The sequence below is a fragment of the Halichoerus grypus genome, chromosome 7, assembly GCF_964656455.1.
Source record: "Halichoerus grypus chromosome 7, mHalGry1.hap1.1, whole genome shotgun sequence".
NCBI classification, from domain to species: Eukaryota; Metazoa; Chordata; class Mammalia; order Carnivora; family Phocidae; genus Halichoerus; species Halichoerus grypus.
In genome coordinates this window covers 13,773,635-13,787,374 of record NC_135718.1, presented here as the reverse complement: position 1 = coordinate 13,787,374, position 13,740 = coordinate 13,773,635, and the positions used below count along the sequence as shown (strand labels likewise).

The 13,740-nt window shown below is 53.6% G+C and overlaps 1 protein-coding gene across 2 annotated transcripts; it reads right to left on the bottom strand.

The window, feature by feature from the left end:
- Positions 1-6,831: 6,831 nt before the first annotated feature.
- VAX1 (ventral anterior homeobox 1) lies at positions 6,832-12,901 on the bottom strand. 2 transcript variants are annotated; one of them, XM_078076840.1, is made up of 3 exons: positions 12,300-12,901; positions 10,948-11,142; positions 6,832-6,951 (listed from the first exon to the last, which is right to left on the bottom strand). In XM_078076840.1, the coding sequence occupies exons 1-3, from the start codon at positions 12,538-12,540 to the stop codon at positions 6,911-6,913; spliced, it is 477 nt and encodes a 158-aa protein (XP_077932966.1). In that variant the 5' UTR covers positions 12,541-12,901; the 3' UTR covers positions 6,832-6,910. The 2 variants fall into 2 exon arrangements, with proteins under 2 accessions (XP_077932966.1, XP_035952211.1); XM_036096318.2 differs by lacking the exon at positions 6,832-6,951 and adding an exon at positions 7,373-9,052 and having other exon boundaries at positions 10,955-11,142.
- Positions 12,902-13,740: the final 839 nt, after the last annotated feature.

The following is a 13,740-nucleotide window of genomic DNA, read 5'->3' as shown; positions in this document are numbered from 1 at the left end:
CCGCTTTCCTCCCATCCCTGCCCTACCAAAAACCTCCCCTTCACCTACAGAATAAAGATCTTTAGCTTGGTATTTAAGACCTTTCTTTTTTTTTTTTTTTAAGATCTGTATTTTATTTTAGGGAGAGAGCGGGTGCTGTGCCCACGCAAGGGAGGGAGGCACTGAGGGAGACAGAATCTTCAAGCTGACTCCCGCTGAGGGTGGAGCCAGAGGGAGGCTCAATTCTGACACATGAGATCATGACTGGGCAGCAAACCAAGAGTCTGACGCTCAACCGACTGAGCCACCCAGGCACCCCTAAGAGCTTTCTTGATCAGGCTACTTTTCCAGCTTTATCTTTCACCTCTGCTCCACATGTAACCCCACCTCCTCTCACTCCATTTCGTTTTCTTTTCCCCCTTTCCTCCCACTCCTCCCTGGGCTGCCTTTGCTAAGACCTGAAATACCTTTCTGATCATCTCCGAACCTACAGTCCTTCCCTACAGGCTGTCTGTCTGTCCCAGCCAACAATGCCCTCTCAACCCTCTGTGCGTGCTCTCCATAGCATCAGCTGACATCTGGGACGGAAAATGAAACTTGACTTTAGCTCTTCCCTGGAATAGACTAAGCCTGACCCTCAGTAAAATGGGCATGAAGATAAACTTCCTTACTGACCCCTATCTAACAGATGGCAATCTTACCTAACAAATAAGAAGAAAGGAAAACAAAACGTGGGCACTCGCTATTAGGCATCCTTAGCATATCCCTCATCCCTATTTCTCTCCTTCCAAGAGCTAGCCCCAGCCTGGCTTGCTTTCCAGAGCCCAGAGCGCGGGTCTGGAGGATAGAGAGGCGGCCTCTGGCCTACCTCCCTCTCCTTTCTCTCAAGCCAAGCAGCTGGGATGAGAACCCCGGCAGAGCAGGGGCGGGTAGAAAAAGGGGCTTCCAGGGGTCTTGGCCGTACCTCCTGAGGCCGGGTGGGCTGCTCCACAGACCTGGGTCACCGCTGACAGCTTCAGAGCCCGACCTGCAAGGAGGCATTTCTAGCACTAACTTCTGCTAGGGCTGGGCAAGAGGGCGCCCTGGCCACAGGCGCAGCTGAGCTGGAGGCCCCGAGAGCATCACATGCGGCCCAGCTGTCCACCTTCCTGGTGGTGGTCGCGGCTGGCCACACTAATGCACTTCCCCCCCACCTGCGCCAGCCCCAGGGGAGCACCGAGTGGGGTGAGCCTCGCCTCCTGAGGCGTGAGGTACCAGCGCTGGGGATGCAAAGCCCAGTGACTCCCGCAGCAGGAGTGCAACCTCCTTCCGGCACTCACCGCCAGACTCCACCCACTAGAAGGGACGCCCAGTGCACGCGCCAGGCTCACGCGGAGGGCGGGAGGGCAGGCGAGGGCGCATGCTCCGGCATTTCCCCCCACCCTTGGGCCCTCCTACCTTCTGGTCCAAGGTCTCTGCGGGAACTTTCCTCTCCTTCCCCAGCCTTGGTGCCTCCTTGGCTCCCACCGCTTCTTGGGTTGAGGATCTGCATCTGATTCCTTCTCTGGCTCAAAGGAAATGGTTGCGAAGTTCCACTTGGACCCAGTCTTGAAATCAGTGCCACCACCAGTCACCTCCCCTTGGTACTAAGCTCTGTTGACTTTTATCTCAGAAAATGCCTTGAACCCATCCCGTCTCCTCCATTTCTGCTGCTTCTGCACCGATGGATGACACCACCCTCCCCACCACCGTCAGTCACCCTTTCTTGTCCCTATTGGAGTGAACTCGCCAACTGTTCTCTGTCCCAGAATCCTTGTGCTCCTGTTTCCACACCACCTCCGTGGGATTCTCCCCTACTGCCAAAAAGATCTTTCAAAATACAGATCTGCAATGATTTCATGATCTCCTTGGGAGAATCTTTCAGTGACTGCCCATCACCTTGATGGTAAAGTGCAAATGTCATGAATATGGAATACCAGGCCCTGCCTGCATTCTTGCCTCTTCTCCCATGATTTGCCCTCAGTCATTCTATGCTTTAGGTCCTCAATGCTTCCTCTCCATTTCTATCACTTTCCAACATCTTTCCCATAACATTTGATGCAAGCTGGGTTCCCTAAGAAGCAGAGAGGTTAGCATGTAAGAGGTATATTAGCTAGTGCTCCAAGTTCAACAAGTGTGAAAGGGAAAAGTAAGAAGCAGTATGAGCAGAAGGAGTCCAGGAGCATTGGGGTCTTGACAGAACTGCAGCCAACGATTCAGGGAGTTTGGAAGATGGAGTGGTCCTTCAAAGCTACCCAAAGCTGGAGGTGTGAGCACCAGGCTTATCCCCATGTCTCTCAATCATTGGAAAATGGGGTGTGACCCTGGGCAAGGTGGCTCTCTCAGCTAAATTAATTCCCAAAGGAGACAGACATCTAAGGGCTGTCTGCCACATCATTAAAATAATAATTTATCATTTATGGTAAAAATGGTGTGCTTACTGGTGACTGTAGTATCCAGTCCAAAGGCAGGAAGAGTAAATTCCATTATGACTGGCTCAACCACAATTCAAGTCCTTCCTCATGAAAAGACTTTAGGCCAATCCCCCTGCTCTACAGACGGGGAAACTGAGGCCTAGAGTTTCAGATTATCACCTACCACCATGACACAGCCTTATAATAAAGAGCTAATATTTGAATGTTTATCTTAGGTTGTAGCAGATGCTTCACATGCCTTATCTAATTAACTACTCATGAAAATTCTATAAATAGCTATCATTATTATGGAAACAAGCTTAGAGAAGCTGGCTCAGTAGTTTGTCTGAGATTACCCAGCTATTACGTGGTGGCTCTAGGATTCAAACCCAAGTCAGTCTGATTCTAGAGCCCATTACTAGTAACCACTAAGAAGAATTACTCTTTCTTAGCGCAGCAAACCATCCTCATGGCCATTATGAGATACCAAGGAATGGGCATGTGTGTGTGTGTGTGTGTGTGTGTGTGTTTCTCTGTGTTGCTGTTATTTATAAGAATGGATACATTACCACACGAAGCACACATTTATTTTCTGTTTTCAGGGTAAGAAAATAAGCAAATGTGTTTCTCAATAGAAAATAAGTTTCAAGCATAAATCAGAGAATACAGAAGTAATTTTCAGCTTCCATGTCCATTTCATGCCAGTTTCTCTGGCCCTGGTGACCTTGCTCCTTTCCATTGCTCTACTCTTTCTCCAACAGAATCCTCAGTTCCAACCCAGAAAGGTAGAGGGCTATCAGCAAATCTGGAGGGTTGTCCTTCCCCTGTCCCTGAACTCCCAGGTCTGAAGGGGAGCAGCATGTCCTGTGAGGTGGTCCCAATTGGGTTTATAAAAAAAACCATCCCTGAGATCTGAGAAACCACCAAAATCTATCCCTCTTTCCTCCCCTGCTTCATCAAAAGGAAACTATTCTAGTAAAAAGACTTTGAAATATAAAGATTTCCTGATGTAGAAATGGTGTTAAATTACAATGGTATGATATGGGATCCAAGAAACTCTAAACTGTGTCAGAAAATGTGGATTAATCTGTTTAACAAACATTCATTGTTTTCCCACCAAACGCCAGGCCCTGGGCCAGATGCTAGAGGTTGCAGTGTTTTGAGAGTTTGCCATTTCCTACAGTTCTCAAATGTTAGCATGGATACAAATCACTTGGGAAACTTATTAATAATGCACATTCCTGAGCCCTACCCCCAGAGTTTCTGATTCATATGTGGCAGGGTCGGGGGGGGGGGGGGGGGCGGGCTAGGTTTAGGAATCTGCATTTTAACCAGTCTCCAGGTGATTCAGAGGCAGGTGGTCTTCCCTCCTTTCTTGAGAAACCCTGACTTAGCACATTTTAAGTTCTGATCAGATGTTTGACTTAAGTCACTTAAACTCAGAACTGCAGGAGATTGGAAGAAATACATGATTTCTAATTCTTTGAAGAAGCCTTAGAAAGACTTCCTGGAAAGGTTTTCTGTGTAATAACAGCACACTGATATGATACCATTTCTTTTCAAACAGGAGAATGACATTTATCATCATATGACCTAAAAGGAGAGGTTGAAAGAATATCACTGAAACAATTCAAGAAGTATGTGTGTGTGTGTATGTAAAGATTCATCAACTGTACGCTTAAGCTTTGTGTACTTTACCATATAGATGTTTACTGTATGAATATTAGATCTCAATTTAAAGAAATTGGTTTACAGAAGTATGAGGTAGAGATGGTAAAGGTAGAGATGGGTTTAAAGATGTCACTCTAGAGAGAAGTAGGGGGAAGGAGCTGGATACTGGCAAGAAAGAAAACAGGAAGAAGGGGAAAATTTAAACCTCTTGATGAAGGCACCAAGTAAATCCTTAGCAGCTGGTGTGGCAAAGAGAGGGCTGGAAATAGGAGTCTGCAGATGCGGGTGTAAACAGGCTGAAGAATTCAGGTACCATGAGCCAGAGACTTTGGGCACAAAAGGAAGGAAGGAAAAAAGGGAAGAGAAGAACTAAGGGAGGGAGGGAAGGAGAGAGCCGGGAGAGGGAGGGAATGAAGGAAAGAAGGAGAAAAACACCAACAAACAGGAAAAAGAGGGCCCTGGCCCTGTGGGCAGCTGTCAGTCTTGTGGCTCTGACTAGCTATGTGGTCTTCACTTGACTGCTCCAAGCCTGATGTGGCCCTTTAAAATGGGGCTGCACCTCTGAACGCAAGGAGTCAGTGTATGTGGTATATGTGAAAGGCAATTTGTAAACTATAAAGGGCTGCTAAATGCTATTTATTATGAAGACACTGTGCTCTGGGGTAGGCCAACTGCTAGTATGAATGTGAGCATGCGTCCCAGTTCCACTCCCCATGTTACTTTCCACATCGTCCCCACACCTGTCCACCAAAGTCACAGGAGTTTGGTGAGAGGTTTTCTTTCTTTTTCTCTTCCGCTCTGAGCGGACTTGGATGTCGCTTTGTGCAGGCCTCTGCGTGAGATGCCTTTCAGCGCCCCACCTCCAACTGTTCTCCTTGACCTCCAGGAGTCCCTTCCACCTTCTTGCAGGCAGGGCCAGCTGCTGTCACAGAAGCCACCTGCCTCCTCCCTGGCCTGTGAGTCACTAGTTGGAGGCTAGAGGCCTCCCCAGAGGCCTCCAGGGACCCAGGCGGCTTGCTGGAGGCCCTTGGGGGAGGAGGGGAAACAAGACAGACACTAAAATTATATGAATTGTCTATAAACGTTTTTTAATTAAAATTGTGATTCATGTTCTATGCAGAAGAGTCTCGTTAAGAACAATTGCACTCCCTGAGTGGCAGGAGAAGAGCTCAGCAGCTCTTCCCAAAGCCAGGGAAGGGAGGTGAGAGCAGAGAAATGGGGTAAGTGGCTCTTTTCCCTTTTAGGGATAAGCAAGCAGAAAGAGAAAGGAGGGAAAACGGCTAAGGGATCTGCTTGGTGACTCCCCAGGCTGAGGCTCTTAGGGGAGGGGGCTCAGCTTGTCGGGGACCCTGAAGCTAGGATTTTGTGTTTTCTTTTGTTCCATAAAATTATGCCACCTTCTCACTCCCTTCTCTGGCCCCATGCCACCAGCCAGGAAACCGCAGCAGAGCCACCCACGCCTTGGCCTTGGGGCCACCCGGGCAGGCGGAGGAATCAGAGGGAGAGAGAGAGAATGACTATGAGAGAGAAGCAGAGAGACAGAGACTGACTGGGGAGAAGTGAGGGAAGAGAGAAGAGACTAGGGGACAGAGACCCAGAGCACCAGGGGAGAGGGATCCTTAGAGGGGTAGAAAACAGACAGCAGCCTCCCAGAGAAAGAAAGCAAGCAGGGGAGAAGGACAGGGAGGGGAGGAGCCCAGAGGTAGCAAGCTAAGGGGTGTGTAGCGATTTTGAGAAACAAAAGTGGACTGTCTGGGGGGTTGTGGTTGCTCCCAGCAAAACACCCAGCTCTGGAGGTAGGCCCTAAACCGCTCAGAGATCCAACCCACGCTCAGCTCAGGAACTCAGCCTCCCACACCGTGCCCCCACCTCATTTCCAGTGCGGCAAACTTGTGGTTCAGGCACAGTACCCTCGTGAGGGGCCCGGCCTGTGTGGGTGCCCCAAGGGAACTCCCTCCCCCCATCACCCAGGTATATGGGTGCCAAGAAGAGGTCGCTGGGGCCGCTGTGCCTGCGACCTCGGGCCGCCGGCTTTAGGAGAGTGTCTAGGAGCACCCCCTCAGCCTTCCTAGCTTCCCCGAGTTCTGTCTGCAACATGTACATCCGTCACCACCGCATACAGACGGGTGGGATGGGAGGAGGGGTCTGTGCAGGAATTAATATCTATTCCATTCTGCTCCCTCAAGTTTCTTTTTGACAGCAGAGAGACTTACTCTAAATGAGAAGAAAGGACAATCTTGCCTGTTTCGGGCCCTGTGATTGCACAAATCCAAAATAACTGCCGGCCGGCACCGAGCTGTGGCCGGAAAACTCTAGTAACTAGGAGTGTTAGGAGGTAGGAACTTTAGGGTGTCCCGAGACAAGTTCCTAAACAAACCAAGAAACAGGAAGTGGGAGATCCAGGGGGGAGGGCCTGAAGGTCCAACACCACTGGGATAGAGAACCAGAGAGGGAGACAGACTCAAAGAAGTGAAACGAACATTGTAGCCAGGCGGCTGCGTCTCTGGGGACCAAGGTCCGCCCCCAAACCTCCTCCCAGGAGCTCACGGTACCAACGGCTGGGCCCCCGCGCGCGCTCCCCGGGCCGCCACCCTCCGCCCCAGGATTCCCCGCGCCGAGACTCATCATTTGCTGGGTCTTTCTTCCTTTTCTTCTTCTTCTTCCTTTTTGTTTTTGTTTTTGTATTTATCCTTCAAACACAAGACAAAAAATGCACCTCATTTATCATCTTAGATATATATATATATTTCACTCTCACCACATAAATACAAAACATCCAAATATCCAAAACATTCAGAACAGAGTTAGTAGCCAGAATTCAGTGACACCTACCCGCGTTTGAATCGTTCATTATTTTCTTCACTATTTCCTAAAAAAAAAAAAAAAGAAAAGAAAAAGGAAAAAAAAAAGCTTCCGACGTAAATAATTTACAATAAAATTACTATTTTAAAAATGCTCTGCGCTCGCTTCGGATGAAGGAATACATTCTAGACACCGCGGCACCTCGCCGTCTAGGTCTGTGGTTTTGGTTAAAATGCAGGTGGCCGTGGCTGCGGGGACAGTGGTTGTTGCTCCGATAAGGGATGAGGCTGTGATGGTGTCGCCGTCTGGGTTTCTGACTTGGGACCGTGGAAACCCTGGGGTTTTTGAGGGGAGGGGTGTGGGGAGGGATGTCTTTCCTATCCACGCAGGGAGCTGATCGTAATACAGAGACCACGGCGCAGGAGGCCGGGCAGCCCTGCTGTCCGGGGCTTGGTCCCTGCCGCCCGGTCCTCGAAGAAATCCAGGCGTTTCCAGCGTGCTGGGAAGGGTTTGGTGAATCTGGGTGTGGGGAAGACGAGGCAAAGGGCACTGATTCGTTTCCAAACCCAGCAATTCTGCCCAGAGGCCACGGGTCAGGGAGACGGTGGGGAGAAGCGTCGGCAGCCGTCCTGCTCTCGCTCCCAGAGGAGCGTGAAGCTGTCGGCCACCGCCCTGAACAGCCTCGGAGAAAAGGTTCTGAATTTTCTTTCTTTAGCGGCGTTGGCTTTTTTTTTCTTTTGCTTTTTCCTTTTAAATTCCTGTTGAAAGTCATAACACCCAGAACTTGAGTTTTTCATCGCCCTGTGGAGCAATCTCTATCCTGAATTCTCTTAAACCTTCCAAACTCGGTTGTTCGGAATATTTAAACACTGGTTTCACTTCATCTGGTTTTATGTGGTAGTTATGACTCTTGCTTTATTGCTGATTAGATCAAATGTATTACCACCGATGCCTACCGTGATGTTTGGTTTATCTCCTGGGGTCGGGGGTGGTGGTGATTGTTGTTTCTCTAAAGGGGGAAAAAAATCGGCAGGATTTGTCCAGCCAGAAAGCTGCGTGTGCACCGGCTCTCCCAAGCGGTCCGCAAAGTGGGGCCCAGGGGCTCCCCGAAGCCCTGGTTTCTCTGGCGAGAGGAAGGAGCGTCTTCCTTTTTGGTCTAAGGAAACCTACCAGCCTTTTCAGGCCCTGGGGTCTGCGTGCAGCTTTGCCCTTTCAATATTCATAAGAATGATCAAATGCAGCGGCGGCCCGATCTAGAGCAGGTGTCCTGGGCTTTGACTTAGAACCAGTCTTTTGCCCTCCAGGGCCAGGCATTGGTTGGGGCATCAGTTGTCTAATTTGGATATTTCCCCCAATTCTTTGGATTCTCCTGGATTCAGAAGTAAGCTGGGGGGCGGGGGGAGCACGGAGAAAAGGTAGAAAAAAGTAGCCCAAAATATGATTGGTAGCAGAGACTAGTGGGGAAGGAGAGCTGTCAAGAGGCCTCTTGGGGGCCGGAAGCCCAGCACAGGAGCCTCGGGCGCCGAATACGCGAGTCCATAAATATCACCACAATAGATACTATAAATATAAATACAAGCAAACACTTAAAATCAGTCCAGCGCTTTTTTCTCGGCCCCTTCTTTATTGTTGGTCCGGGAGTAAGGCTCGAAGGCCGAGGAGCTCAGGTATCGGGCGGAGAGTTCTTGCAAATTCCCGGCCAGCGAACCGGCCATTGTCAACGGGGCGGAGGATAGGCGGCTGGCGACCGAGCCGAGCAGCGATGGTACCGGTAGGCTGAAGAGGCCGTGGCCGGCAGCCGGCGCGCCCGCATGCAGTCCCCCTGGCCCAGCGGGCCCGGGGCCCGGAGCGCCGCCCACGGCCGGCGGGTGCGGGGACGCGGCGCCGGTGGGACCCGGGGCGGCGGCCGCGGCGGCGGCGGCCGAGCCCGCAGCGGCTCCGGCGCCCAGGGCCGGCAGGCTGGGCCCGCGTAACGCGGAGCCGAGCGCGCCGGTGGCGCAAGGCGGCAGCAGCGCGGGCAGGCCGGGCGGCGACAGCAGGCGGCCCTGCTCCAGCAGCCGCAGCACGCTGCACGTGGCCGCCGTCTCCGACACCACCGAGCGCAGCTCCGAGTCCTTGCCCTGGTCCTTCTTCTGCTTCGTGCGCCGGTTCTGGAACCAGACTTTCACCTGGGCGCAGGGGCGCGGGGAGGGCGGGAAAGAGGGGCAGGGAGAGACGGGCCGTCAAGGGGGAGCGAGGACGCGAGGGCTCGGTTCGGGGCCCTCTCCAACCCCAGCCCTAGCCCCAGTCCCAGCCCCATCCTGCACCGGGAGAGGTGCGAGCCCGGGAGCTGCCTGGGCCACCTTGAGTTGGACACAGCTCCAGTAGGCTGCGCTTCCGGGTCATGGAAGCAGGCCCAGGCTGTGGGAGATTATAACTAGAGCAATAAAGATGTCCATGACCCTAACTCCAAGGAAGATCAGAAGGGATTTCACTGGGCTGCCTCACTACCTGCAGCCAGACGTGGATCACCCTGGCTTGTGAGCTCACATTTCCGGAAGAGGGGTAAGACCCGAAGGCTGCTGTGTAGGAAGTGGGAGTGGGTGGGGAGGAGTGTTGCTCTACCTTTCTGGACCCAGGCCCATTGCCCGACAAACAAGCTCGAATTTAGCCTCTGCGGCATTAGTCCTGTCCAAGGCTTCAAAAAGCTGTTTCTTGCTTTTTAGGCTCAGACTTGACCATCAACTAGCAACAAGCAGGAAAGGTGGCTGTAGAAGGAATAATTTGTGCAGGATGGTCTGTGGGCCAAGCTTTCTCCACCTCCTCTCTCTGCCAGCTGGATTGGAGGCTCTGAGTGATAATCTTAATTTATCACTCCCCTGCTCTCCATCATGAACTTTGGAATCATGGGAGGAAATCAAGAGGCTGGGGTGAACTAAATGCTCTCTACCAACCTCCCTCTCATTTTCTCATCTCCTTTTGCCCCTCTTCAAGCCTAGCTGGTGGCCCAGAATGGAGTTTAGCAGCTATATGGAAAGGTCTAGATTTTGTAAAAGAGGAGTGGTAGTAGAGAGAATAGGAAAAAGCTATCATGCCAACTCAAACTCAAAACGAACATCCAATATGATCTGTCTTCAGTTCTCAGCCTTCTGCCCAGATCCCAGACCTAACATGCTCCCTACCTGCTTCAGGGCTGGGACAGGGAAGGAGACTGGCCCTTAGAAAGAAGTCTCCCTTACCTAGGCCAAGCTGGTGTCATGCCCTCACTAGGCCCAAAAGGGCCTCCTTCCATAAGGCAAAGCTCCCAGGCCCTGAAAAGCCTGGGCCCAGAGTCTACAGGGCTAATTCCAGTAACATCATGTGGATTTCATGTAAAGGAAAAGACCTAAAGCACAGTTGGCTGGGCTGGCTCCCAGGGCCCCAGATCTGCCTCTGATCCCATACTTCACATATCATTGGCACTGAAGACAGGGCCTAATAGGTGCCCAGTGGGTGCTCAGGGCCAGGAATGGGTCTGGGTCCAGCTCAGAGCCAGGGGAAGCCTTAAGGGGCAGGGTAGCCTGGCCTGCATGGGGTAATCTCAGGAATGTGCACCTTTCCAATCTAGTTGTTAGCCTCAGCACAACTAGAGGGTGGCTTGGGCCCCAGCCCCATTCTTGCAAAACAGGCCTGGGTGTTGTATAAGGCTGGGGTCCCCAAAGGGGGTGGTGCCTGGAAATCTGGCCAAAATGGGGTGACCAAGACAGGGGCAAACATTGGTTCCTTGTAGAACAGAGGCAAGGAAGGAATTCTCAAGACTGTGATCCAAAACGGTATTCCAAAGGACAGAATTTTGGGCCTCCTGGGCTAGGCCAAGGTGGGCAGAGCATGGGCCCTGGAAGATTTTGGGGGCATGGAGGGAAAGGAATGTTTTATGGAAGGGAAGAAATCGTGGGTCTTTCACTCCATCCTCCCAGTCTCCTCCACCTCCCCTGGGAGTCTCTGTCCAGAGCCAGGCTAAGTACTGGGAAGAGCTGGCTAGAGTGGTGGGGGGGGGGGGGGGGCAGGGAGGCAGGCTTGTGCAGAGCTGTGCAGGCCTGGCCACCTGGTACCTGGGTCTCGGAGAGGTTAAGCTGCCGGGCGAGCTCGGTCCTCTCTCGGCCCACCACGTACTGACAGCGCTGGAACTCCATCTCCAGCCGGTAGAGCTGCTCAGCGGTGAAGGACGTGCGCGTCCTCTTGGGCCGGTCCAGGTCCAGGCCCTTGGGCAGGATGATCTCTCGGATGGAACCCTTGGCATCTGAGGAAGGGGAGATGTCAGTCGCCGGAACCCTCCCGTCTCCCTCCACCTCCCTGGCCGGAGCTGGCTGGAGGACAGGGTCGCCAGCTGCCTGCGGTCGGGAGTGGGGGGCGGGGGCGGAGAGCTGCGGCCACAGCCGGGGGGCAAAGACACGGTGTGTTCTGGGGAGCGAAGGGGCTAACTCCACACCGCTGACGGAAAGGGGAACCAGACTTTGCCTTTATAGAGCCCTTTGGACATAGGAGGAAAAAAAAAAATCCAAATCGGTGATGTTCCTTCCGGCCTGGGAGCCTCGGTTGCGCGGTCTGGGTCCCCTGTAGCCTGAGGGTCTCCCACCTGACCAGGCCGGGTCGCATCGGCCCCAGCTCTGGAGAGCCTTGACCAGACCCCGCTCCGGCGGTCTCAACGCCCCACCCCAGGGTCTCCTTCCCTCCCGAGCCCGGGCGGCGGAAGGAGGAGGGACGGAGTGGGGGCCGGCGGGGCCTGGCGATCTGCTAGCGGGGGCGGCGCCGGGCCGGGGCCGGGCCTCACGACAGCCAACGCCAGAGCCCCCCGCACAACGCGCAGCAACTACCGGGCCGAGCCGAGCACCAAGGCAACATCCGCGGCCCGGCAACCCAGCCCAGCCACTTCTCCTGGCGGCGGCGGCCAGCCCCGAGCGCGGCGCCGGGGCCCTCGGCCCAGCGCGCCAACTGGCCTGGCCGTAGCCGGCGATCGGCTGCTGTTCTCCGGCGCCCGCACTCCCCTTGGGTGCACTCAGCCGGTCAGGGCGCCGGAGCCCGAAGGCAGGCTCCCGGCAGGTCCTCCGGCTCGCACAGCGCGCACTCGTCCTCCATAGTGTCCTGCTTCTTCCCCGAGTCAGAGGCCGCAGCCTGCAGCCTGGGCCCGCCCGCGCAGCCCCGAGGCTCCCCAGCAACCCTGTAGGCGGGGCCCCTCGGGGTTTGGAGAGTCAAGGCTCCTGGAGAGTGCGCGCCCCAGGTGCTAGTGCCCAGCGGCCGGCCAGACCCCGGGGGCGGGGGTGGGGAAAGGCCACTAACTTTCCCCGAAGTCCCAGCCGGCACCTCCTCCCTGCGGGCCTGGGTCTGGGGCGCCGCGCTGCTAGGGCCCCCGAGTCCTCCCCCCAAGGAACGCGCCCTGCAGCCCTGCCCCATCCCTACCTCGGACCAGGATCCGGCGGCAATAATCCGGGTCGGCGGCCGAATTGGATTTACTTTTGTTACAATCGTCCGCGGCACCCGACGCGGAGAAGGCGCCCTGCGGCTCCTTGAGGAAGGCGGCAGGGAGGTTCCCCTCCGCACCCTTGCTCTCCCGGCTCTCCTTGTGCGCGTTCTTCGAGACCCGGGCAGCCTCTGCGTCCGAGTGGCACCGAACGTCCATTTTGTCTGGTTTCCCGAACATAGGAAAAAAAAAGAAGAAGAAGAAGAAAAGAAAAAGAAAAGAAAGAAAAAAAAAAAAACAAAAGAAAAGAAAAAAGAAAGAAAAAAAGAAAAAAGAAACAAAAAAGAGGCACTGCGGGGACAAAACCCTACAATGGAGCTCCTCTGAGCCCTGCCCAGAGAGAGGCAAAGCGGCAAGAATGAATGTCCCCGCGGGGCGGCTGCGGCGACCGCGGGCGGGTCAGCGGCGACCGGCGAGTGGCGCGCTCTCGGAGAGGCGGCGGGTCTGATCCAGGATCCCGATGGAGCAGCGGCGAGGCCGCCTCGTCAGCGTCCGCGTTCTCTGAGCACGTCCAGTGTCCCCAGCCTGACGATCAGGTAGCAAGCAGAGCAACTCCGAAATGCTGCGGCTCCCGCCCGTTACTGCCACAGCGAGTTGTAGTTGTCCGACACCCGCGGGGACGTACACTCGCTGTTGCAATTGATTACGGGTAATTTCGCAGCCCCCACGTTTCGGTTACCTCATGAATACACTAAATTGTTTGGATAATATATCAGATCGTAATGGATGGTTTCTGTCCTTGTCCCCAATCAAGTAGGGGTTTAGCCAGTGAATAAACGGAAATGATTGGTCTTGCTTTCAGGAAACACACAATCAAAGACCCACACTTCCAGAAAAACTTTTGACAAGATTCATCCTGAATTGTTAGTACCATGAGCAGGCATTATTAACTTTCCCTTTGCCTTTGACCCTCCTGCTCACATACTGGCTAGAGGGGTTTTCTCCACACTCGACAGATAGAGCTGAATGAGGGGGGAGGGCGAGGGAAAAAGAAACCAACAAAAACGCTTACACACCCTGCAGCAGAAGAAAGCAGTTGCCTCTAGGGAAAAAAAAGCGGGGGGTGGAGTAAAAGTTTTCCCAAAAAGTATCTCCCCCGAACTCTAAAAGCCAAGCTTTCGTCCCAAATAACTCTTTCTTAACACACCTCGACGCTGACAGCCATGTTAAACGGCCACCTCTCTTCGTTTAGTTCCAGTTGGATTTTTTCCTGCCTGCACCTCCAGCAGCCCTGAGGCAGCCCATTCAAAGGGCAGCTTTGTACTCAGAGTCCAGCAGGAGAGAGAGGGGGAGAGGAGAGAGAGCCGAGAAAATCTCAACTGTGAGATCTGCTTCAAAAAAAAAAAAAAAAAAAAGTTTTCCCCTAGCTATTTCATTGTC

What these genes read in the sequence shown, in the direction of transcription:
- VAX1 (XM_036096318.2), bottom strand. Translation starts at nt 12,540, where the DNA reads ATGTTCGGGAAACCAGACAAAATGGACGTTCGGTGCCACTCGGACGCA. An exon ending in CCGCCGGATCCTGGTCCGAG is followed by an intron (nt 11,143 to 12,299) that starts GTAGGGATGGGG and finishes CCCCTTCCTCAG; the next exon opens with ATGCCAAGGGTTCCATCCGA. An exon ending in TTAACCTCTCCGAGACCCAG is followed by an intron (nt 9,053 to 10,954) that starts GTACCAGGTGGC and finishes CCCTGCGCCCAG; the next exon opens with GTGAAAGTCTGGTTCCAGAA.